General features: G+C 40.0%; 4 protein-coding genes across 7 annotated transcripts; 2 read left to right on the top strand and 2 right to left on the bottom strand.

Moving 5' to 3' along the window:
* Nucleotides 1-124: 124 nt before the first annotated feature.
* Nucleotides 125-5,268, bottom strand: ubxn11 (UBX domain protein 11). Of its 2 annotated transcripts, none has more exons than XM_020648989.3 (14): nt 4,648-5,268; nt 4,526-4,566; nt 3,893-4,006; nt 3,714-3,814; nt 3,578-3,629; nt 3,416-3,495; nt 3,244-3,328; nt 2,932-3,149; nt 2,753-2,830; nt 2,554-2,677; nt 1,587-1,690; nt 1,305-1,375; nt 665-814; nt 125-575 (listed from the first exon to the last, which is right to left on the bottom strand). In XM_020648989.3, exons 1-14 carry the CDS (start codon nt 4,716-4,718, stop codon nt 419-421), a joined length of 1,446 nt encoding a protein of 481 aa, XP_020504645.2. In that variant the 5' UTR covers nt 4,719-5,268; the 3' UTR covers nt 125-418. The 2 variants fall into 2 exon arrangements, with proteins under 2 accessions (XP_020504645.2, XP_065814208.1); XM_065958136.1 differs by having other exon boundaries at nt 3,431-3,495.
* Nucleotides 5,269-5,386: 118 nt separating this feature from the next.
* Nucleotides 5,387-12,107, top strand: fez2a (fasciculation and elongation protein zeta 2a). Of its 3 annotated transcripts, XM_065958137.1 has the most exons (10): nt 5,387-5,730; nt 7,292-7,400; nt 7,562-7,678; nt 7,768-7,900; nt 8,057-8,322; nt 8,517-8,597; nt 8,741-8,816; nt 8,905-8,970; nt 10,500-10,528; nt 10,972-12,107. In XM_065958137.1, the coding sequence occupies exons 1-9, from the start codon at nt 5,387-5,389 to the stop codon at nt 10,508-10,510; spliced, it is 1,203 nt and encodes a 400-aa protein (XP_065814209.1). In that variant the 3' UTR covers nt 10,511-10,528; nt 10,972-12,107. The 3 variants fall into 3 exon arrangements, with proteins under 3 accessions (XP_065814209.1, XP_020504643.3, XP_020504644.3); XM_020648987.3 differs by lacking the exon at nt 10,500-10,528; XM_020648988.3 differs by lacking the exons at nt 8,517-8,597; nt 10,500-10,528.
* Nucleotides 12,108-13,132: 1,025 nt separating this feature from the next.
* Nucleotides 13,133-14,901, top strand: clec3ba (C-type lectin domain family 3, member Ba). The gene is made up of 3 exons (XM_020648990.3): nt 13,133-13,537; nt 13,653-13,751; nt 14,090-14,901. The coding sequence occupies exons 1-3, from the start codon at nt 13,441-13,443 to the stop codon at nt 14,488-14,490; spliced, it is 597 nt and encodes a 198-aa protein (XP_020504646.1). The 5' UTR covers nt 13,133-13,440; the 3' UTR covers nt 14,491-14,901.
* Nucleotides 14,902-15,905: 1,004 nt separating this feature from the next.
* Nucleotides 15,906-24,261, bottom strand: cdcp1a (CUB domain containing protein 1a). The gene is made up of 9 exons (XM_020648994.3): nt 24,041-24,261; nt 23,133-23,333; nt 22,653-23,015; nt 22,178-22,546; nt 20,790-20,981; nt 18,503-18,877; nt 18,049-18,405; nt 17,664-17,751; nt 15,906-17,405 (listed from the first exon to the last, which is right to left on the bottom strand). Exons 1-9 carry the CDS (start codon nt 24,102-24,104, stop codon nt 16,955-16,957), a joined length of 2,460 nt encoding a protein of 819 aa, XP_020504650.2. The 5' UTR covers nt 24,105-24,261; the 3' UTR covers nt 15,906-16,954.
* Nucleotides 24,262-25,704: the final 1,443 nt, after the last annotated feature.

The raw sequence follows: 25,704 nt of genomic DNA, 5'->3' as shown, positions 1-25,704 counted from the left end.
CTGATGTATTGGGTTCTCCTCTGTGAAGACGACGATGAATGAGTATGACCGGGGAGATTTAATATAACAGATTATTTATGGATCGTGACATGATCGTTTCACAAACAAAAAACACCACTGTCAGTGAGTGTTTCTGTTTATCTTTCAGTCACAGGGGGCCACCAAGTCAGCAGTCCTCCTCATTTTACATAAAGTGCTCCCAGTGAGTCCCTTACAAAGAGCTGTACATCTTGAATTTAGAGAAAACAGAGAGTACCGGCACTCAGAAAAGAATCTCATTTGTCGTAATGTTGATAGAAGATCATGTTGAATGGCTCATCAATACCATACCACTGTTTTATTCATACTAAACGCCTGTGAAAAAGTCTGTTTTTAAACTCAAATCTCGTACAGGTCATTCATAATCGTTCGTTTAGTTTTATTTGACTTCAGTCGGTGAAGGAGGACCTGTCCTCTTCCGCAGCAGCAGAGTAGCGTTACTTGTGAGTCCACACAATTGGAGCGTGTTGCTGTCGTCATCGTAGCAGCTCTGTGGGTATGCGCTGATGATGTCATAACCATGGAGATGCACCCCTCTGTAATATAAGAATAAAAAAAACAACCAGTCACTTTTTTTTTTTTTAGAGAAAGATATAGTGTCAGTGCAGGGGGAGTTCTCGCTCACCTGTGATTGTCCAGATACTGCCGGAGGTGGCCGATCGTTTCAGAGGAGCTCATTTTCAAGATGTAAGTATGATTCCCATCTTCTGTCTTCACCTTGAGCGTGATATCATCGAGGGCAGACAAAGGCCGGTCCGTGCTAAATGTCTGCAATCTGTAAGATATTAAGTTCAAACACACTTGACATAAAAAAAGCTCAGACTGTTCCGAGACTCTACCCCATTACAAGATAACATGGCCGTCCATGGTGACCTGTCCTGACTTAAAGACTGATAGCAAACAGCAATCTGCACTAACATTCATAATAAGCCACTGAGGCATAGACAGCTTTTTAATCGCCCTTTACATCATGTAGTATGATTTTGTTATTCCTTAAACCCAATTTTTTCATCATAAGTTTTTCATGACTGATTTATGATGATCACAACACACTGTATACATCGTACATCTTCTATCTTACACTCAGTGACTTCTTGAAAAATGCTTACTTTTAGATGAAGTGAAAATATTCCAGATCTGTGCATCATCAATTCATCCTGTCACATCATATATTTTGTACTACCTTCTTAAAACTTCACACAGTGCCTTTATGTTAGAGCAACTGGAGTTTGTAATGGCAGACCTCCACACTTCCTCCATCATACCTCTCTTTCATGACTTGCAGTGCCGGTGTGTCTATGAGGATCATTGAGCTGCTCTGGGCATCAGATGAACCCTATCGACAGTTAGATGAGAAGCATACTGAAGTGTTTACTTTCAAAGACAGATTTGCAAGTTTGCAGAAAAAAATCTTCTGCAATACCACACACACACACACACACACACACACACACACACACACACACACACACACACACACACACACACACACACACACACACACACACACACAACCTTGGGGTAATTTTTTGACTAACGCTGCTCACCTGTAGGGTAGTCCTCAGTGAGTCTCTGACATCAATCACACGACCTGCCTTCACTATCACCTTCGGTAGTTTGTTCAAGAACTGATCAATGCTCAACTTCTTGCCTATAACCAGAAGAAAACACAGTAGTGACAGTGAATCCTGAAGTTTTCCACCTCATGCACAACTTCTTAAGAGGGATGCAGCAATAGAATAGGGATGACATGGGGCCCACCCTCGACCAAACTATTACATTCTACATTCTGCGTGTACATATAACATGTATTTTATCCCAACAAGGTTCAGCCTTATCTGGTCCTCCTCTGCACTGATTGGCTGGTACCGGTTGACTCAAAGTTAGTCTATAGGGAATTCTGCTCAGAAGTGGAAGAATGTTTAGAAAGAGCAGCTTTTCATGTTTATAAGTCCATGTTGACTGAGCCCAAACCATCTTTTTCTACTTCAACAGGATCTTTTACTAAATGCTGGTTAGGTTATATAATAAAAACTGTTGAATATAGTGTCATATGAATGAACATGTTGTGAGTTACCCTGTGATACCTTCCCCCTCTTCCACAGGTAGCATTGGTTCTTAAACTAACACATCAACCTAACCAAGCTGCAACAGTTCTACTTATTTACCAGTTTTTTTCTCACTAGCCTGTTATGTCCCTATTTAGCTTAAGGGGAAAAGGTAGATGTTAAGACTAAACTGTTGCTATGCCAACAAGTTCGACATCTGCAAAACAAAAGATTTTGTTTTAAAAAGTTAAAAAAGACAATGTTTGAAGTCAAGCCTGATGTTTCTGTACACATAACATTCTGAGCCCAGCCTCCTCCCCACAGAAAGGCGAGCTGGTTATTATTTCAACAGTGGAATGAGATCAGTGCTCTGTATCGACCGATACTCAAAGCCAAGAAAACTGATCATATGGGTGTGTTTCTACTTTTTGGTGAGCAATGTTGGTGTGATGTTTGGGGGACTGACCGGGTAACCGAGAGCTGACGACATTCACTGATTCATCTCTTTTCCCGAGAACAGCTTGTCCTTCTCCAGGAAATTGACTCCACGGAAGTCTGGAGTTAAATTCCTCATGCCGCCTGTCGTGAACCTGCACAAAGAAAATCACAATTAGAGAGCGGGGACTTCCATTCACACGGTTGCTTTCCAACGAGCAAAAACAAACCTCAAAGGGCACACCATCTGGGAATCTTTCCTGCAGCTCGGCTGGAAAATACCCATCCATCAGATCCTGCATGCACTGCTGTAAAGACCAAAGACAGAATTTAAACCAACTCATTCTAAGTAGATACTAACCCTAACCCTAGTGTTATAGTATTAGAGTAGCACTTCTGTTGAGCTTACCTGTGTGCTTTGCTCCTCATAAGAGCGGAAAGGACCCTGAAACATGACAATGCCATTATTGTACAGACTCAGTTGAATAGGATCCTTCTTTGCCAGCTGAGCCCCGGTGGAAGTCGATTGAACGAAACACTCTCCCTCCCCGGCCAGGATGTTTAGCTCCCTGATCCTCTGCAGCACGAGCTCAAAGTTCATGTGGAAGATCCTAGCCTCAGAGGTGTCTTAAACAGATGATACACACAGCAGGTTATGATTTATTTCAAGCAGAGGATACAGTTTGTGTTTTTTAGAGGAAAAATCACAGAAAGAAGCTACCTGGCTGCCAGAGGCCTCCTTCTGAGTTACGCGGCTGCTCGCCTTCACCTCCCACCCAGATCAAACCGTAGTCGCTCAGAAAGCTCTGCAGGACAGCCATCAGCAGAAATCAGATTGGTGTGATTATCACTTTATGAAGACGGAAAGGAAATGTTTTATGACGTCAACTTGCCTCCATCTCACACACTTGATTCTGTAGTTTTTGGCACCTTCTTTCAACATCTGAACTACTTTCAATATCATGGGGGCTCTCTTTAAAAAGACAAACAGAAAAGTTGTAGCCTTAATCAAACGGTGGAATTAAATACCAAACCATCAAGTAAGCAGTTGTTACCTGATTCCTTCAGAAGCCTCAGTTTGTCCCTCAATACAGAAATCCTTTCATTCTTCAGGAAATAAAAAGACAGTTTAAAGAGTTGAATTTGAAAGATGTCTGTTGTCAGGTTTCCAACGATTGTCTCAGGGAGTACCTTCTGCTCAAGCTCCTGAGCTTGGCTCTTCACTATTTTCTCCAGCAGAGTCACACGCTGCATCATGGCCGACATGAGCTCAAAGTTGCTTGGAGGAGCACCTGAATAACCAGAGTTTGAAAGTTTGAAAAGGCACGCTTTGCACTTCATTAGAGTAAATACAACAATGCAAAGGATACCTTTCTTTAAGGCAGCGTTTGACTTAGAAGTTGAGACAGAGTTGGCAGGAGTGTTCGAGGTCTGGGGAGGATTTCCATCACAGGATTCGTCATCGGCCAATTCTGCCTGAAATTCTGAACCACGAATATAAAACTGATTAAAGAGAACCTTCATGTTTCATCTGTTACTGGGAGCATGTTTTGCACTCATTATATGTTTGTTTTTTTCAGGGAAGTGTGAGACACAGTAGGCACATTTACTGAAGAAACCTGTACTGTACTTTACTGGAGTGTTATATTTTAACGCCACTTCATACTTCTTCTCTACTACACTTAAGTAAGAAAACTTCTTATTTTAACTCCAGCTAAATTATTTGTCAGTTAATATACAAATTGATAATTAACATACAAATAAAATAATATTTAAACTTTCCAATATTCAATTCAAGCTGACCCCGTCTTTGTTAGACAGAAACTACAAGTTCAATGTTTCTTCATCAAATTTGTTTTTAATGTTTCCATTTAGTCTAATGTGAGAATTTGCTGCCTCTGTCATTTAATGCTTGAAAATAATCATTAGCTATGACCTTGAACAGGTTTTAAGTGACCTGTAAGTGCAGTCTTTTCTTTTCTAAGATTTGAAGACAAACCTACCTTTTAACAGATTCCTCCTGAAGGGCACTTTCTGCCTGTCCCTGTAGATAAAACACAAGATAATGCAGCAACAGGGACTTGAAGGTAGCACTTTAAATGAAATCTCACTGTCAGTAACCTACCATTTTTCATTCTGATGGCCCTGCAGTGGAGTGCGCTTCGTTTTCTTCAGCATGGACAAAGGTGAGCTCATTTGACCTGAAACAGGAGAGCCTATTGGTCTAAATATCGCAGACTTGGTCAGGCTCTCTGTAGAGAGGGCTTCCCAGAGTTTCTTTGGGTTTGTTTGGAGTCTGTTGCCACTAGCAACGCGGGGGGACGCGGTGGATTAACTGTGGAGCAATGTTTGGACGGTTCATCTTCTAACCGCGGGGGGCGCTTTCTGTCTCCGACACAAAAATCACACTAACTTGGCATTTGTTTTTTTTACTCATCTTGTTTTAAATGACTGGCTTTCGACTCTTTTATTGTTTATTTTATTATGTTCATTTTTGCAAAATAAAAAATTAAATAAAGAGAAGCACAGTTTCCCAAAAGAGAATGTCTTATAATGTGACCAACTAATAAAGTGATACATATTATTATAGTATTAAAATGGGTTTGTACATTTATATTTATATCCAAGCTATCGTAAAAAAATAAAAAATAAAAAGCTTTCCCAATGCTGTCAGAATGTCCTGCTTTGGTTACTCTGCCATCCGGTCACTTTTAGCCACTAGTCGGCCTCCCGGAGAGAACCAGCCGCACTGTCCGGCTCAGCCTCGCTCCCTGAGGGAAGTAGCATTCAGAGAGGATGCAGGGGCCTGCCAGTCCCGAAACACATCCATCACTAACCCGGGGCTGTTAAGGCTGGTCCGGGCTATGGCTGCACCCATCGCACATTTCGACGAAGACTGGCCGATTTTCAGTGATCCGAGCATGGTGGTCGCGGACCAGAAAGGCCGCGTTGCAGTCACCGCTGTGGGGGAAGAAGAGGCGGCAGCAGCAGCCCGGCAGCTCCTCCCGGGTGATGGTGATGATGATATCAACGAGCTGCAAGACGGCAGCTTCTTCCCGGGGGGCGCCTGTGTTTACAAGTCCATGGAGGATTTGGTGAACGATTTTGACGAGAAGCTCTCCGTGTGCTTTCAAAATTTTGACGCAAAGACAGACAGCATCGCCCCGGTTAACGTGATCGGTGAGGACACCCTGCTGGAGGAAGACGAGTGAGTGTTTATTGTGTCTGGTTTTCTTCTCCACAGACAAAATATCGTCTATAATGATGTGTGGATGTTCATGATTAAAAAATACCTGCTTAGATAAAACCGTGCAAATACAAACCACCTGAAATGAAGAACAGGAAGCAGATATTTATGAGTAAAGGTCAATGTGTGTGTTTAGGATGTGGACGGGACAGTTACACATCGCCACCATCTTTAATGAGGTCATCAAAACACAGGACACTGGTCTGCTTTAACACTGCTGCAGTATCACACTGTGGGAATGTTCAGATTAAAAATGTTCAACCAAACAGGTGCTCCAGTATCAGTCTGCTATCGGCATCTGTCCCCACATGACTTTTAATGAGCGATATTTGCCGATATGGAATTTTAATCCAAATCTCACTTTGTCTCTTGTGACGTCATGAGAAGTGTACATTGATCAGTCGAGCTGTGCAGTGATTTTTAGAGCTTAAGTTAATCAATAAATATTCTCTGCCTTGTTTGATGACCTTTTCTTTGTTCCAGTCATATGTAAATATTAAAACAACATTCTCTGGTTTAAGCCTCTGAAATGTGATCATTTGCTGCGTTTTGAGTAAAAAAAAGAAAGAAATTGTGCACTTAATATTTTGGCAGGCTACGGAAAATATCCTCATTAGTGGCCCTTTAGTCCATTTAAATAAAATGGTTTCGTTTCAGAACTATAAATCTATAAAACATATGCAAACTATAAATGTAACATTTCCATTCTATGCTTAAGTAAGAAAACATTTAGTGCAAAAACCTGTGTTTAGCGAGAACACAGTATATTCACAACAGCGTCAAAGCCTGCAATAATGAGAGATTTGCATCCCTACAGTCTCAGCTACTAAACTATTTTATAAATAAAGCTTATTACAGCTTATTAAATGAGCCCATTTTTGCATCAGAATGCTCCAAACTACAGTTTTAGGTTTTTCTGATGCCTTGAAATGACATCATCCATGGCAGCGAACTTGAACAATTCTGTAGGGGGATTATACTTTATCTCATTGTTGATGCAACTGGGACTCCAGGCTGTAATGTCTAAAATGATTTCTGTAATGTCTTTAAATTGCCACCAGTTCCCTTTCTACAAGTTTAACAGTGCACAGTGTTTAACACATTAGAATCATGAAAGGTTTAATTCATTACTTTTATTAAGTACAGCAACAACAACAACAAAAAAAGGCCAGGAATGCTCTTGTATCCTTTGTGGTAAAAATATTGAATGTGTACTGTTGCTGTTGAATGACGGTAAAGAATGGAAAATCATTTATTTTTATGTAAAGGGTGTCACACCCTTAAAGACACATTATCGTACATTTCCCATAATGCATTCCAACAGCACCAATTCTAGACTCTCTGCCTGGTAAATTCCAACATCTGTCAAACTCCATGACCCAGTTGACATCTGGCGTTATTTTTCTCCATAGCAACAGACCACATAAACAGACTGTGTAGTGTTGGCTAAACTAAACCAAATTTTTTTGGTAAAATTGAATATTTGGGGAAAAATAAAAGTTCCTTTTTTTTTTCTCCACAGAATCTGGAACGCTTTGACCAGTAATTACGGCCATGTTATGCCGGTGGATTGGAAACGGTCTCGGACTTGCTCCCTCCATGTCCCCACGTTCAACCTGGAGGAAAAACCTGTGAGTAACTCTGCCCCTCCCGTCCCATCTCTGTCCCACTTTTCCTTCCCTTTCTTTACTCCCTTACCAAATCTCCCTTCCCTCACACATTTCAGATATTCACGGTACCAGGGTTTAGTACTTTGATTAAATTCCCTCCCCTTCTTTCTGCTCCTGTCTAGGGGAAGAAGGATGTGACCACTGAGCTGTCGGACGATGAGGAGCTGAGAGAGCAGCTGGACATGCACTCCATCATCGTCTCCTCCCTTGCTGAGGAGCCGCTCTTCACAGCAGAGCAGGTGAGTAACATTCAAACCTCCAGCTTTTTTTCCCCCCCTTTCTTCAGACTGACGCGTCTCTTCGATGTGTCTGTTCATGCTGCGCGCAGGTTATCGAGGAGATCGAGGAGATGATGCAGGACTCTCCTGACACAGAGGCTGGGCACAATCCGTCCCAGTCGGACCTCTCGATGCTCTCTCTGGACGTCCAGCGCTCCATCAGCAGCCCCAGCTTTGAGAGAAGTAAGTCCATACAGATCAGGATTCATAGATGGAACAATCATAAAATATCACTATAATGTACAAGAGTTCTTGTGATTTGTGAGTGTAAGTTGTGCTGCATCAGTCATAGTGCCTAAGTGTTTTGTGTATATGTGTGTGTGTGTGTCTGTGGTCCAGGGTTGAGTACCATGAGTGTGGCCGAGCTGAACGAGCGCCTGGAGGAGACGGAAGCAAACATCAGGAGGTTCTCGGAGGAGCTGGTGCAGCAGCTGGCTCTCAGAGACGAGCTGGATTTCGAGAAGGAGGTGAAGAACAGCTTCATCTCCGCGCTCATCGACGTACAGAACCGACAGAAGGAGCACCGGGAGCTGCTGAAGAAGAAGAAAAAGCTTAAAGGTGGAGCCGGGTCATCACAGAGTCATGCTGAGAAGACGACTGGATCAGTGAGTACCTCATCCTTTCATTTCTGCATAAGGAAAACAATCAGCCTGGTAGTGTTTTCTTTATTGATCCTTCCTTTCTACTGTTTTCTGTATCCATGCTTTTCAAACAAACTGTTGTTTCCTTGATTCTTTTTCCTGTCTTTGGCTCCTCTTTGTCTTATCTTCCTCTGCTTTCCTTCCCTCCTCCTCCTCAGCGCTTCAGCATGGAGGGACTCTCCTCTGTCATTCAGAACAGCTTTCGACAGACTTTTGGGAGCGGGTGCAGTGAAAGACAGGTTGCTTTCTGTTTCTCAACTGCTCAGCTTCATTTTCCTGTTCTCTGCACTTAAATCTACACTTGATATGAATACCACCCTAGAGATAAACTCTCATCTGACCTTAATCACGCCCTTGGTCTCTTTTCTGTGATGGTTTGCAGTATTTGACCACAGTCATCCCGTACGAGAAGAAGGGACACCCTCCGTCGCTAGAGGACCTCCAGATCCTGACTAAGAGTAAGTTCTTAAACCATCCAAACTCTATTTGAATTTTAGCATCTTTTGACTCATCCATTCTACCTCTGTGTCTCTTCCTGTCTTACAGTTTTACATGCAATGAGGGACGACAGTGACAAGGTGCCCAGCCTCTTAACAGACTACATCCTCAAAGGTGAGCTGCTCTGATCTGAGTTTACACATGGTAGAAGTCATTGATGGTATTTATTCTGAAATGTGAAACATGAAGGATTCCAGTAGTGAGGTAATTGTGATTTGGCTGGCTTTGGTTGAGCATGTTACAATGAATCATCTATATTTGACATCATTTATAAGTCTTATTTCTACATTTCAATACTTGGTGCATGTTCATTTTTAATTACATGTTAGCATTGCTAGTCATTTTTAGTATAGTGATGGTCTGTATTCTGTATTCAGAATTTTAAACATTAATATGATACTAGCAAATTTCAAGGTATATCAAAACCTGATTTGATACCATATCAACAAAAACATATAAGTCCATCCAATAGTTCTTGTTTTTAATTATCAGAAATCTCCAGATTACTCCTGCACACTGTCTAAACATCTAAACATAATGTTTCTATATTAGACTGCAACTTTTGATGGCTTCATTCCTCTCCTACGTACCCATCAAATGAAATAGTTTCTGTCCTTTTAGATAGTATTGGTCATTCAAATAACAGAAATCTTAACATTTTAAAACATGTGGATTCGAAAAAAGTATCAAACATTTTGAATAGTTTATTTAAATATAGTCTTTAGGTACTTGCACTCTATCTTTTCCATTTTCTGCTTCTATACAATCCACCATGTTTCTTTGATAAATGTAGCTACTAGTTACCTTGTGGGTTCAAATTAACCGACACACTTTAATCGACAAATAAATTATGATCTAACTTTAAATTTAAAAAGTCTTTATTGTTTCCAGAGTCACAATTCAACATCTACCCAACAGAGTGACTGCATGAAGTAGTGAAAGTGAACCTTGATTATTGCTTACCACCAATAAAGTGATACACAAATTAACGCAAGAATAATATTTCTGCATATCGAGGGCCTAAATTCTCTTTTACTCAATGGATATGTAATGGCTAATTTTTTAATGTCTTTTTTTGTGCGAGCATTTGTAACAAGTGTTTGTTACAGCAGATGCCTGTAGTATGTATTTCATTTTTAAGAATTATTAATAAAACGAAACAACACCATGGCTAATTGATAATTTTACTTTAGTATCAGACTTTAATTTGGTATAATTGGGACAGCATTGAGTGAAACATTGGACAGGTAAAAGACAGCAGGATGAGATAAAAATAAAAAACTACTTACAAATGTACAGGACAGAATGAGCCAAGAAATAAGATATATATCACTTTGTCCACAGAGGGCGCCAGAATCAACAGAAACAGAAAGTTCTTTTGGAGAGCTTTAAAAAGTTCACTGCTGATTCTGAAATCTAAAATGTTCAACTGTTTAGTCTTTAAACTGCCTTGAAGACACGCAAACTAGTGCTTAAAAGGCATAATGTAAATCACTGTACTGATTATTTACACCATATAAACATTATGGTCCTCGTTTTTCTATTTTAAAGTCCTTCCTTTTACACGTGTTCTGTTTTCATTCTTTCATCTTCTCTGTCTCTACTTCCTGCGATCTAACTTATCGCCGCCTTGTGCTCTCTAGCTCTGGTGTGAGCTAGTGTGGATTAGGAGGTTTGTGACACCTTCACATGTGATGTGTGCACTGTTGTGGTGTTGCAGACCCCCCCCCCCCCCCTCCCTCCCCTCTACCACCACAGTGTAGCGCAGTCTGACCCTGATGTTCTCCTTCTCACTTGTCCCCTGTCCCATGTGGTGACTGACTACAGCATGGTTGATCCCTTATAGTGTTACACTCTCTGAAAAAGACTCACAGTCGAGCTCTGTTCACCCTGCAGTAGATCGTTTTAGGACTTTTACTCATCTAGAAATAGTTTTGCAAGTATTCACCCTCATCCAATCTATTTTAACAACGGTATTGTGTATAAATAACTGGTGAGATATTTCCTGAACTTGTTCCCTGTGTTTATCTCCTTATTTGTCATTTGTAATGTTTATGTAGAGTTTTTCCTGTTCACTGACAGCTCTGCTAATCTTCATCTGTTCTTTTGTTACAGTGCTTTGCCCGACGTAAAACCAGAGGGGGACACCGCCGGCCGAACACGCTGCGTGGATGAAGAGGGCACATTTTAGTTTTCGGCTGACATGAAGCACACTTAATTTATTCCTGCATGTTTTTTTTACCTCAAGATGTGACTTTTTTTTGTGTGTCATTTTCTCCATTGTGTTTGATTTATTTTGGGTTCAAGCCTTGTGATTTTAGAACCTTATGTGTGATCCTGTGCAGTCTTACTTTTCTTTTCCAAAAGAGTATTGTAAAAGAAAATGACGAGTAATGTAAGAAGAAATGCGTCCGGATAGGTACATACCAGCAAAGAAGCTGCAGTGTTTGTAAACTGTGCTTTACCTGTTGGTTAGAAGTAAGATGCAAAGGGCTTTTGTATTTAAATGGAGGTGCTAAGCTATCTACGAGGCGACGATAAAATGCACTGAGCACGTTGAACACAGAAGTGGCAGTTATAGAGAAATATAAAACTATATTTCTGAAGCATCAGAATTGTTAACAAAAGAGTAAAGAAAGATTTATGAAGGTTTGAATGATCCTAATGAGGAAATCTAAAGTATCAAAACGGCACATGAGATCGATCAGAGACAAGAAACTAATGTTTGAACTAATCAAATAGTTACAGTTAACCAAAATATTAAACCATCCTATAATTTAACACCACCTTCCATATAACCGCAGAATCACCGAGCTACCTGCTTTCATCTCAGCAGAGCAAACGATACATCATTATATGTACTATACATATTATTATTATGTGGAGGAGATGAAGTGCTGGTGGTGAAGCTGATGGAGTCTGGACTGATAGTAACTAACTATGCATAAGAATGAACACTGAATTTGTGACCCCTGCACTGTCTGAACTTTCTGAATCAGAGACTGTCGATGTGCCTGCTGTGCACAGGGCAGCCTTTATATACGCCACGACTAGGCTATATTATAATTCTGTATATATTCTTATATATGAACAAGCTGCCTTTGCCTTTGCCTGAACTTTTGTACATTTTAAAAGACTTATTCTCAATGAATGTCAAACTGCTGGACTATTTAAAGCCTGCTCCGTTGTTTGTTTATTTTGTAAAATATCTTATTTCAGATATATGAATTAAATCAAACCCTTTAAGTCTGGAGGTTCTTTTTTTTTTTTTTAATTCATGCCATAAAGACATTTAAAGAGTAAACACACACTGATGATTTTATTACCACAAATTCTCAACCCCCTCATCTACAGACAACATCATCACGAATAACATAACCAATCACTGCCATGAAGCATGAATAAATGTTAATCATATGAGGGTAGCTTTATAAGGTGCAAAATATGGAGGTTCAAATATGTGGTGAGAAAATAAAGTCCCAGTCAAGAAATAAATACAGGAATGATGGGGGGGTAAAAACCATGTTGTAATAACTCTAATCCTCCTAAATGATTTGACTTTCTAGTAACCCTTTGACTCTATTGCTGAGTAGAATTGCACATTTGATGTGTTTAAATAACATTTGATTATCTTTTGGTCATAACTGATAACAAGATATTTCCTAAGACTTGGGGGTTTTTAAAAACGAGGAGTAAAAGAACAGATCTGAAAGCTATACGTGTAGACTTAGAATATTGTGAGACTCAATTTGAATAACAGGTTCTATTCTTGTGCTTGCTGGCGTTCAAGCTTTTTGTTGCATCACATTCAGTTGTTTATTTTTGCTGGTCAGCTCGTGTCCTTGAGAGTGAACTGTGGAACCGATGAGCATTTAGAAACATTCAGACAGTCAGGTTCCTCATGCCAGAGGTCTCATGTTGCAGTCTATAATAGAAAAGAGATGAAAAACATAAACGTTCGCTTCCCGTCAGTATTTGTTTATTACATAAGTCTCTGCCATGTGTCAGCTGCACCCCATCCAACTTACCGAGGAGATCCAGATGTGTTCTGTGGATGAACCCACAAACATCCAACCTCTGGCCTGATGGAGCCTCAGCAGAAACACAACAGGCACAACAGAGGAAAACTCACAGTTCAATTAAACAAGCAGCTTTAAAAAGGCAGTGGTGAAAGTATTTGCATCCCAGACACACACACACACACACACACACACACACACACACACACACACACACACACACACACACACACACACACACACACACACACAAATAATGAGGCCCTGCCGTATTGGATCAGTACAAACATATGGAACCTGAGTCATGCTTGTCTGAAAGCTGTTAAACTGCTCGATCCTGTTCACCATCCATTTCCCCTCAGTGTTTCAAGAGCAAAACAAAACACTGCTAAACATCTGCAAAACATTTGTTCTCTTTGACATGAGATTTCCTCACTCAACTCTGAGTCCTAAACACACAACACTCTGTGTCTGGCCAGAGCTCAGAGCTGAGAGGAGCGTCTTGTGCTGCTGCATCAAAATCGTGTCTTTCTGGTGGATTTAAAAAAAGTGTTTTTAGAGCATCATGGCAGTGAGAGGGCTTCTCTTGGTGTTCTGTCTTCTCCTGCTGGCACGCCGCGCGCTCCAGCAGACCTCCTCGAACAAAAGAAATGGAAAGAAAGGTAGGGGACGGTGAGCAACATCTTGCACTTGTTTAGATCTGTGGCAGTCCTTCAGGAACACAGAGCGATTTCTTCAGACTTTGGAGTGAGTTTTGCATTTCTTTGTCTTCAACAGACTCTGCAAACAGCGCAGCAATCGAGGAGCTGAAGAAACAGATTAATGACATTGTTCAAGAGCTGAATGTGCTGAAAGAGCAGCAAGCTTTACAAACAGGTATTCCTCCTGCAGAGATTTCTTCATGAATGATTTTTATTTATATTTTAAAGGAATGTGTTGCTCAAACCTAAGGAATGGTGTTGCCTAGTAATGCACAACATCAGTGATTCCCAAAGGGTGGGATGCAGCACTGCAGGCGGGCAGCAAGAAGCTAACAATAAATCAAAACAAGAGATAACATTTTGACAATTTAGTATTTGTACAAATGTTGTTGCTTAAAACTTTTTCTGCAAAAAAAAACATAAAAAAAAATACTTGTGACAATACAATGTTCTGTGAAGTCTAATATTTAAGTTTTCCTGTGACCTTGATAAAAACAATACTCTGCCCCTCAGTTTGTCTACGAGGCACAAAGATCCTCGGGAAGTGTTTCCTGGCTGACCCCGTTAAGAAGAGCTTTCATGCCGCCAGCGAAGACTGCATCGCCAAAGGAGGCAGCCTGGTCACTCCTCTGACCGGCGACGAGAACGACCAGCTGTACAGCTACGTCCGCCAGAGCATCGGCCCCGAGGAGCATGTGTGGCTGGGCGTCAACGACATTGTGACTGACGGCCAGTGGGTGGACCAGTCCGGTTCCAACGTGCGCTTCAAGAACTGGGAGACAGAGATCACCCTGCAGCCGGATGGAGGCCGCAGCCAGAACTGTGCCATCCTCTCCACCACCGCTAATGGAAAGTGGTTTGATGAGAGCTGCCGAGCTGAGAAGGCGTCAGTGTGCGAGTTCAACATTGTCTGATGCGTCAATCTGCAACCTACACAGATACACACACACACACATGAACGTGTCACACTGCTTGCAAGAAAGGGGGAAACATGAGTATCAGGTGCATTAATGCAATTCTTAAAAAAAAAAAGGTTCTGCATATTTCTTGAGCTCACATTTTCTTTACCAAGCCATTGTCATTATATAAGCTAAACGCCTATGCATCAAGGTAAACACCACTGGATGGCCTTTTTCTGATTGTATTTTACATGTAATCTATTATCTAAATGCAAAGTTAGAACCTCCTTTTTGTTACTTAACAACAATAATCATCGGTACCTTTAACATTCAAGGTAGTCCTACCTGTTTATGTCTAGCTTTGAATGTAACGAAATGCTTATTTTACATTTTATGCTGCCAATAAAAATGTCTACTCAGTTCTAACCATTATACTGTCTTTTTTCAAAATCAATAGTTCTAATGCTAATCATTTGCTTATAAGAAGACAAAATGATTGCTTTACATAAAAACTCCTAATCCTAATTTACACTCTTAGTTTTAGGTCGCCCTTTCTTTGAAGGGCCACTATAAGTGGCCTTTCCATTTCAAAATAAGACTCAACAAACCTGGACTATGTGTTGTCTCAAAGTTCTGAAAAATATCAATCTCGACCAGCTCCACGACCAGAAACTTGATAAAACTAGGATAAAAGTTGGCGATGCTTTGAAAAACAAATGGAGAGGTTAGAACACAGAAAGCAACCAGCATGCACATCAACTCTCTCCAATGTTTTGACTGCAGTACCCATTTTAAACACTAGGTGTCACAGTTGCATATTGGTCCTTTAATTGAACTTCTGACTTGTTACAAATTCATATAGAAATTCAGGCATACAGGGGAATATGCATTATGACATATTCCGAAGGAACTCTTTTATAGTTTTAATGTTTTTTTGGGGTTTTTTTGCCTCTGGTGTGAAGGGATCAAAATGACCTTGTTTAAAACATTTTCAAATTTCCAAAAAGTGAACTATCAAACCTTCTTGAGATATTCTGTTTTTTGTATTAAAACCATCTGTATATGAGCCTTCCTGCTTGATGAGTTCAATGGCTTACTCACCAGAAGGAGGGTTACATCAGATCAAAATGTTTGTCTCCATGGACATCCACTGATGTCAGCCACAGTGTGTGTGTGAGAACAGCATGCTCTCATGTCAGTCCCTTTCAAAACCTGTGCCAGCTAAGTATTCATGGTTATATTTTGCATGAAGTAACAAAACAAGGAGAAAGTTATGAAACTAGCTTGATTTCTTTAGGAATTAAAATGGATTTATTGCAACTTTGCCTCCCTCTGCAGTTCATTCCCTTAATTGCAGGAGGCAACAAGACATTTTCAAGTTAGATTGTAAAACTATACCATTATTTCTCCTCAGAAAAGACCAAACTACGTTAAATTAAACAATTTAATGTGATATAGTATTATATCTATCCAACTTAATCTACAAACTGAAAACATTTACAAACATTGTAACTTGGAGCTAACATGTTGCTCTTTAGATATTCCCTGTAATTAATAAAAACATCAAACAAATAAAATACATTTCATTGGATTAAGTCACTTTTTTCTCACAGGTTGAAATAGATTTCAAAACAAATATTCAAATATGACCTCTGACTAGTGCGTCTCTCATTCTTTGGGAAGCACAAAGGAAAAACTTAGACATATTTTTATGATCAGAGAAACATCACATTGCAAGCAGCAGGTCGGTCTTGGGAATTATAAAAGTGTGGGTCCATACTACTAAGTAATACAATTAAATATGTTGTCGTTAAACAGGTTCACCTGTAGACCTAAACAAGCAGAAACAAAACTCTTTATATATTGAAGTAGGAGTGTATTGACACCTCTGTTAGGCACATTTATGGTGTGATGATGCTGGATCTAGAAAACTACAGAGCAGGTAAACGCAGAGATGAATAATGAAGAGAATAGAGCCATGATGCACACATACTCATGTTGCAATATAAGCCATCAAAGTTCTATGATGCTTTAAAAAATGTGGTGTATTACAAGAGCAGCAGTGTCTCAATTCACCAGTTCAGAAATAAAAATACAACAGTCAGCATGTAAACAGCACACACATTTGGTCCTGTATAAGCAAGTTATAATATGTACAAAATATCTCACGTTAAAAAAAAGATCATTGTCTAAAACTTTTTAATTGCAAAAAATTATAGTAAAAAACAAAAGATTTTGTTCTGCTTTGGAAAAAAAAGCAGTGTGCATTCATCTGGGATAACTCAACAGTAACAGCTGCAGGCAGGTTTGAACAGTGTCATTTTGTGTGCCCAGCTTTGGTGCAAAACAATGCTCTAGAGGAACAACAAAGAGTTCTGACAGGGCTGAACACCAGGTAATCACACACAAGCCAGGGAATGAAAATTTCAAAGTTCATGGAGGTCAAATGGAAAGCAGAAAGCTGAATCCAATCTTTTCCTCAGTTTCCTCCCTCTGGCTCCAGCCGGGGCCCCAGATTGGGAGAACGCTCGTCCTCACTTTGCTCCTCAGTCTGGTAAATCTCATTGTCCACCATGGGGCTAACATGGCTCGGAGGTCTGACAGGAAGGGGAGGAGCCTGTTGAGATGGGAACGAAACCGGCTGGTAGGTCCCCACTTGCGCGTCCTCCACACCGGTGTCTTTTAACACCAGTGGCTTTTGCAAGTCTGTGTGTCCTGTGAAGGGCCGGTATGTGTCAAACTCTCCGTAAACACCGATCTCTCTTCCTTTCCTCAGCAGGTGTGTGTAGACCAGCGTGTCCTCGATGGTGTCGTACACATGAGACTCGTTGTCTTCCCGAGTTTTTGGGAAGCCATTGTTACCTGGCAGGATGCTGGTGCCATTTGGATTATAAATGGACACTTGGTGATTCAGCCTCTTCTTCTTCTTCCTGTCATGAGAGAAAAGACAGTAAGAATCTTATCACAACATGTTGTATTAAAAGATACATCTATAGCATAGATTGAGGCTCACATGAAGTTTAGTAACACACTGTGTTAGAACCTTTTTTTTATTTTTCTTAGAATAAAACTTGTGGAATTCTTTTAGCAAGCGAGCCGTAGGAAATGACTCAAACGCCTACTTGTCGAGTGAAATGATCAAGAATTGAATTGAATGTTGAATAAAACTTTAAAGCAGATGCACTCACCTTATCACCACACAGACGGCAACAAGCACGATAACAAAAATGACCAACAGAGCAGCCACCACACTCAGGATGATAGTCAGAAGAAGGTCTAAATGAGAGAAACAACAAACACAACGTTTCACGAACACATTTACCATAAACAAAAGTTAAGTGTACCATCGTTGTAATGAGTCATTGGCCATGATATTCTTTAAGGAACAACTTCAGCCTGGTGACAAACAAACATTCTTATACTTCACAAATAAGTTTTAGGAATAGTTCTGTTATATTGTAGCTTCCTGCCGCCTTCTTATGGCGTTAAAATAGAGTATGCTTTGACCATAATACTCATCATTAAAAAAAAAATTAAATAGAGAAGAAGTTAGATTTCAAAAAGTCCTCTTACTCTGGCTCTTCTGCAGGGTGATCATGGTGATGACACTGAAATGTCCTCGTTCGGGCTTGCAGTTGGACATGTTGAGGTAAAAACTCTGTGAGACTGTGATCTCTTCCTCGGCCTCCTCGTACTCTATGCGGCTGTACTCCTCCTCCTTGCGGCCGACTCTCTGCACACGGATGTTGGTGTGGCCTTTCTCGCACTTGGGCTGGCTAAGGTTGGCAAACATCAGGTGAGCCTCCATCTTCGTGGGAAAAGAGACGATCCAGGAGACGGTGGAGTCAGTCTTCATTCCTACTGGCCAACCAGGAGAAGCCAACAGGACAGGAGCGTCTCTTTTTGGAGACACTGTGAATATGTATCTTTCTGGATACGAGTTAGAAAAAAAAATTAAAAATTAAGAATCAATATAAAGCACGTTTTTTTTTTATTCAATGTTTCATCAATTGAAGCAGTTTGTTACCAAATATTTCCTCTTTCAGTCTTGCCTCCAGCACATGCTTTAAAGACGTCTTTGTGGCTTTTTTTTCAAATATGGTCACAGTGACCGTCACATTGGTGTGGATTTGGATCTTCTGGATAGTTCCCTGAGGGCAGAAATGTCCTATGATGCTGCCATCGTCCTCAACGGCCTCGATAATGAAGCTGTCATTGCACGGCTGTCCAGGTAGGGACTGTCTGAGGGGTCCAGTAGGAGAGGTCAGCTCCACTGTGCCGTGCTTAGGAGGACGGAGAGTCCAGGTCACACGGCTCAGAGGAGCGGGGAGACAGGAGGGCATCGTAGGGGAGCAGGGCAGACGGACTGGAGTCTTTGGGCAGTCTTCAAGTTTGTTACACTCTGATAGGAGAGAATAAATCATTGAAATATCAATCAGCAAGTAGCATGTAAACGTGTCTTAAATAATTGATAACACAATATTGTTAATGATATATGTATTTGTCAACCACTTTAACTCCATCTGTCAGAACCCATATGGGGAGGCGACAAAACACTTCATGACAATGTAGAAAAATGATTTATGGAGGAAGTTATGAAACTAGATAATTAAAAAAATACTTAAAACATGTCTATATTTTCTTCAAGCTACATTATAGTGTGTTGTAAAAAAAATTGGTCAATGTTTTTACTGTTAAAAATATTTAATTTGAGGCGTTTCTTTGTGATAAATAGAAAAGACAGAGGCCGTTTCAGAATATCCACAGTTCAGTAGGCAGCACGTACTTTTCAGTAGGGAGTTTCAGAATACTGAACTTTCATGGTCATTCAGTATGCATTTTTTGGGTCCACCTCAGTATACTGAACATTTCAGTATGGATACTAACTTCCGGTTTTTATGGATCGGATGTGTGCTTTCAGGAAATGAATTGTATTTTACCACCCACAATGCTGTGCGAAATTAAACGTAAATCGTCACGTCCGCCTCCAAATCAAAACAAACGAGCGTGGATTAATTTAATCAATTTTTAATCTAGAGTTAAAGTCCCGACTGAAATCATTACTTTAAATTAACAACAGAAAATAAAACAAATGCCTGCATTATTATAAAACCTTTCCCCCTCTATTTAAATAATGATTTCACTATTTAAATGCGTCTTTATTGGTTTATTTTATATTCTGTATATTACTGTACTTTCCTTTATGTACTGTATGTTATTTAGTTATTTAATTGATTTACATTGTGATATTGTTTTTTTTACCTGACTGTATATGCGCATTACTCTTCTTGAATAAAAAAAAACAGGTGAATGCGGCCGGTTTGGGAAACGTAAATGACGTCACTTCCTTACTGAATGAATCAGACGAAGTAGGGACAAATATCTGCCTACTGTGCGCGCCTAATGAATAGTAGGTACTAACAGTATACAGCACGGATAGTAGGTACTGCCTACTGCCTACTGACAGATTGAGTCGGTACTTGGCAATTCGGATACAGCCAGACTGTTTTCAAACCAAATAGATATTATAATAAAAACAAACTCAAAAACAACATTTTTTTTGACAATAGGTGTTTTCGGAGCAAACAGTTCTGGGGACTTTTTGAGTAGGAACCACCAGAGAGTTCCCTGAGAACTGCACACCACAGGACTGTATTTTCTGTCGGCATTCGCACCGCCATGGTACCTACTCTGGAGAAGGAGCGAATAAGGTTCCTCTAAACAGGGTTCAAGGAACTTAAATAGTTCATAGTTCCTGTGGTGTGGAATCACTCAAAAAAGGGGGGAAGGGTTCCAACAGTTCCTAGAACTATGAAAAAGTTCCTGCAGTCAGAAAACGCCTAATGACTTAAAGATCCTGTGAGAAACTTCCAGTTTGTGTCCATGTTTGCGCACCCCCAGTGGACAAAGCAGTATCTCTTAGCTGATCCTGTCCTGAATATGTATAAGTAGCATTTTTTATTTGGTGCAAGACATGCTTTCAATTTCCAATTTCACTTAAACATAGGATCCACTGATTTTTCAAGGTATTGCTTTGTCTGAGTTAAAGCCAGAAAAGATGTGAAATAGGCCATGATATTATTAATGTCAAAAATAATTATGTTCTTTACATATTGTTGGTCTCCTAAATATGCCTCGGGTATCTTTGGTGTGTCTGCACACAATCAGGGAAGCATTGAAAACATCAACACCAGCATCAAGAACATAAACTTTCTACTCTATGACATATTGATGCAAATATACATCTTTGTCAGGATATGACTCAAGGTGTTTTTCCGAGAACTCGGGAAGCATTCACTTAAATCTGGATTTACCTATGACTCTAGTGGCGGAGACTTTGACATCTTCAGGCAGGCAGTCCTGGAAAGACAGGTCGCTGTTGGATGTGATGGTGATATTCTCCTTCAGGACAGAGTTGAATTTCATCTTGCAGTCAGAGGTCAGTCTCAACTTCTCAATGTGAAGAATAAGGCCCTCCATTCTGCGCACATCAACTTTACACGAGACTGAAAACACAACAGTGAAGTATTAGCATTTTCTTTTTTCCCTTTATGTCTAAAAAATGAGCACACAAATGCAAATACTGACTATGTGAATTACAGCTGAACTCCACATTACAACCATGTCTGACAGGAATTTGACTGCTCCAGTTGAACAGGATTCCCCAATAGTTAGAAGAAGAGATCTCTGGAGGTGAGCCAGCTCTGTCCTTCCTGCCTCAGTGAGTGATGAGGCAACATCAGAGCTCTCTACGTCACTGCTTCATTAGTCATTCACAGAGAGGCCGTCTCAACCGGGGAAATTCTGTCACACCCCTGATTAATCAAACTCTACTCGTGTTTGAACATGTCAGGAAAAACAGAAAATAAAGACCATTTATATTTAGTAATCAGAGCCTGCTGAAACATGAAGAGGAGACAACATTAATCCTAATAACTTTTTTCTTAACAGCGGCAACTCAAAAAGGTGAACAATTTCCAATTAAACTGCTTTCATTAATTCAGAGAATAGTTGTAGAAATTAATTTGATCTTGTATTAAACCACATTTGACACTTTAAAGATTCTAAGATTGGCTTTTCTTTAATTTATTTAATGTCATCAGGTAATAATTTGGCATCAGGTCTACTGATTAGACTAAGAAATTCCACTGAGACACTAGTTTCTTTTCATTATTTTTGACAGGCTACAGCAAAAACACAAGTTTACCCAACTTATAACAACCATGCTAGCATACCTTTACCTGTACACACGTCTCTATCAGATGTTAAGAACACTAGGTGTCAATTTGTGATCTTATATCTGTATTCTTGATTGATTGGAGTGCAATATCTGCTCGCATTTAGCTCCACTTTTGTACTCCACCAACTCCAGATCAATGCCTTTGTCTTTCTCTTATTTTGAGTTTGGTAGGTAGTATAAATCAAGTTATTTTAAGTTAAACAGCTGCCTGTTTGAGCCACAAACAACAGCAGGATGTGATCTGAAACTGAACTGCTTAGTTGTGGGCAGGATGACCAAAACCAAAGCTAAATGGCACTAAATATTCAGCTAGAAGTAATGAGTGATGATTCTCTGTGGGTTTATAAATTCATAAATACTTTAGATGAATAACATTATAGTCAGAAGGCAAAACATAACCACCTCAGCAAAGCCAATGCATAATTAACAAACAGCAGTATTAAGTGCAAAATATCCACCTACCTAGTGAACTTTTACTTGATGAAGACACCCTGAGGTTTAGAATCAGTCCAGGAGAACCGGCTCGTCTTCGGTCCATCTCACAGTTCCGCAGCGTTAGGGAGAAGTCTCCCTGATTTTGTTCCGGCTGTGGGTCCGACAGTCTCATCACCAACGCCACTCTGCCTCTGCTGTGGTACTCCACGGCTGCCTCCTTCTTCAGACAACGCGGCTGCACGAGATTTAAGAACTGCACAGACGCCTTGTGTTTGTCTGGGACCTGAAAGTACCACTCCATCAAGTCGTCGTCAGGGAAGCTGTCCGGGTAGTTTGGTGGGAGCAGCTCTGCAGTCGAGGTCCCTTTTGGTAACATCACTGTCATTTTGGCAAATGCTGCGAAAAGGCATTTAAAAAAATAGTTAATAAAGTGGTTTCTGATGCTAAAAAAAACATGCAACTGAAAATTATTATTTAGATAGCAAAGTTTAAGATATCTCACATTTGATCTCCTCCCCAACAGAGACATCGAAGTGGCCGCTTTGCAGCTTCTGGCCTGCAGGGACTTCCAGAGAAAAGCTGCCCTCATTCAGTATCTGAGCACTGTGGATGGGTCCCGTTCTGCAGTATTTCCCAACAGTCACGTTTCCTGTGGTCTGGTAGGCCTGCAGGGTGTAGCTGTGTTTGTCTAAACATCTCTCAGAGGAGTTAATCTGTCTAAGACCAGCGTCGTTGAAATCTATTTTGAAGGCTTTGAAAGAAGGGGACTTCAGGTTCCAGGTAAACTTGCGGTTAAAACCCAGCAAAGGGAGGGAGCCGTAGTCGGCCTGGATGATGTTGCCACTGCAGGACCTCGTGGTACACTCTGAGGAGATGAAGCATAAAACAAATACATCTACAATATATTGTAATAGTACAGAAAGGTAATCATTTTCCTTTTCAAACCAATCATTTCCATCCAGAGGTAATGCAGTTTTCTAACCGATATTTTGCACAATTTCCACACTGAACACATCCTGAGGTCTGGCGCATTTAAACTCCAACGAGACACGACTGTTGCCGCTCAGCATCAGGGATGTGGAACATTTTCCTGGCCCGGTGCAAACCTGACACCCCTTGACCTGAGTGCTGCCGATGTTGAAGGTTGTGCCTCTGTCAGGGGTGACGTTCAGATTCTGGACCCCTGTGAAAAAAACACAATGCTTGAAAATGTCACAAAGAAAAAACGGGGAGAAAGGTGGGTGAAAGCAACTAGCTGTCAAGTCCTGAGGTCTGTTTTTAAATCTCAGCAGTTAGATTTCAATGTAAAGCAGAATATAAAGCAGTCTGGCTGCATAATAAATCGCTTTTATTCACTGTTAAGTACTCCACAGTGACTAACTGAGAGATGAGGCGGACAGCTTGGCCTTACTCCTCCTATGACTAACCAGGCCTGAGCTGAACAAACAGAGCCATGTTACAACACAACAGCACCTCATATAAACTATCTAGTCTCTCACATTTCCTTGTCCATAATGTATTGTTTCTCTGTCTATATCGTCTTCTTAAGGGCTCACACAGATCAAACCTGACACATGACAATAAAACATCAGCTCCAAATGAGATTTGTGTTAAACAACAGAAAACCACTCAATTATTTCATTTTAAAACCTGATCTTTTTACAAATCACAACTTCATTTACTATTCAATAAAGTGCTTCATTAAAACTGATCAATACACTCATCAGTCATTCATGCCCCAAGCATTCATCAACAGAGAATAAAGCAGCAAACAGCAAAACACTTCACAGACTTATAATCTGAGGAATATTCAGTGTCAATAATTAAACAGCAGCAACATTTCAGAATTTGTTCTTTTTTTCTACCGCCACATTCTCAAAGGTAACTCACCTGAAACACTGAAGACGAAGACTGTCAGAAGTAAAATCGGAAAGGTGGCTGTAGATGAGGACATGCTGTCCCACAGTGTTGTTTAACTTTGATCCAGAAGGGAAATGTGCATTTTTCATTTCTGCTTCACCAAACCACAACCATGATCTTCGTGCGCCACATTTTCCTCGATAAATTGAGCTCCTGCTTCTTCCTGTATGTGTAAATGTGTCAGCGGCAAAGAGCCCTCAGGTAATGTAAAGGCGTGGCCACGTCGGCCATCTTGGCAGGTAGGCTACAAAGTTCATTCAGGCGACGCATCAACCGCGATTTAATAATTAAAATGAAGGAAAACCATTAGTGTAAAGTGTTACGTTTTTGCAAGATAAGATTAAGGAACTCTTTATATCTAGCTGTGACTATTGCACAAATAGAATATTCAGCTTCTTTAAAAAACTATTTAAAGCCTGTAGGCTGTAATTATGATGATTGTCGCCTATAAATAGCCCACTGCGACACATGACATCATTTAGCTTCAATAGCACCACAAGGTAAACATTAACTCGAAGCTAACAGTCTAGCCTACAAAACAATTATATCCTATTAAAGAACTAGCTCTCTAATTGATTTCTCCTTCAGTGACATTACACAGTTTAAGTATGCAGGCCTTAAGTCATTGCCAGTTTATAAATGACTATATAAAACTATCATAGTCAAATTAGGCCTGCACTCCTGTATTAATGCTTCATTGTTGATGGATATAGGCTGATATTAACTGTATCGTTTAAACATAGACTATATAAATGTTAATACAAATGTTTTATTTGAAAGATTATGCAGTTTGTGGTGCCGTTGAATTGAATTGTATTCCACAGAGACAATAAGGGTTTTTCAATTGCATTAGGCTAAGCATACTTAGAAATAATATGGCACTTAAGCTTTTCAGATTAACATCTGCTCTGATTCATATTGGACAGAGATGTAAACTTTCAGGATGTAGAGTCTGTCTGAATGTATCATCATCACTAATATGACAAGTCTCCTTCAGTCAGGCAAGCCATAAAACATGCAGTGACAAAAACGTATGTTACACTGCTATTGCTCCTACTCATAGTTTATTTATTTATACCATGTTTGAAATCAGAAATTGGATAAAGAAATTACCCACAACACTGATAGAATTAGCTTATATTTGCAACACAATGATAAATGTAACTCTTTAAAATGACATTAATTAACAATAATTAGAATTAACATTAATACTAAAGTAGTTTCCTTACGGACGTTAGTTTAAAATGAGGTGTGTATTGGAATGCATTTATAGTCTACAATATAACATTAAGAAATAAAAGGGTTGTAGACACTTCTGGGTTTTTTGGTGAGTCATGATCACAACACTTGCTTCAACTTAAAAACAAATTGAACATAATCACTATAAAGATGCATCTTTGTCCATCACATGTCCACATGTTCAATACACTTTATGGTGATTCTAGAGGCTGTAGTTTGATGATTCTCTTTTATATTTTATTTATATTCTATTTTGATCAATGTCATTGAGTTAAAGAGCAGAAACATTTCTCAGTATGCAAAAACGTTTGACTGAAACTACAACCTGATTAATGATTTCAACAAAATCTGAAGATCAGAATCCTCATGGAGAATTAATTGCCGGACTGTGTACG

This window comes from Labrus bergylta, chromosome 8 (genome assembly GCF_963930695.1).
Source record: "Labrus bergylta chromosome 8, fLabBer1.1, whole genome shotgun sequence".
In the NCBI taxonomy this organism is placed as follows: domain Eukaryota; kingdom Metazoa; phylum Chordata; class Actinopteri; order Labriformes; family Labridae; genus Labrus; species Labrus bergylta.
This window is presented reverse-complemented; position numbering and strand designations above follow the sequence as displayed.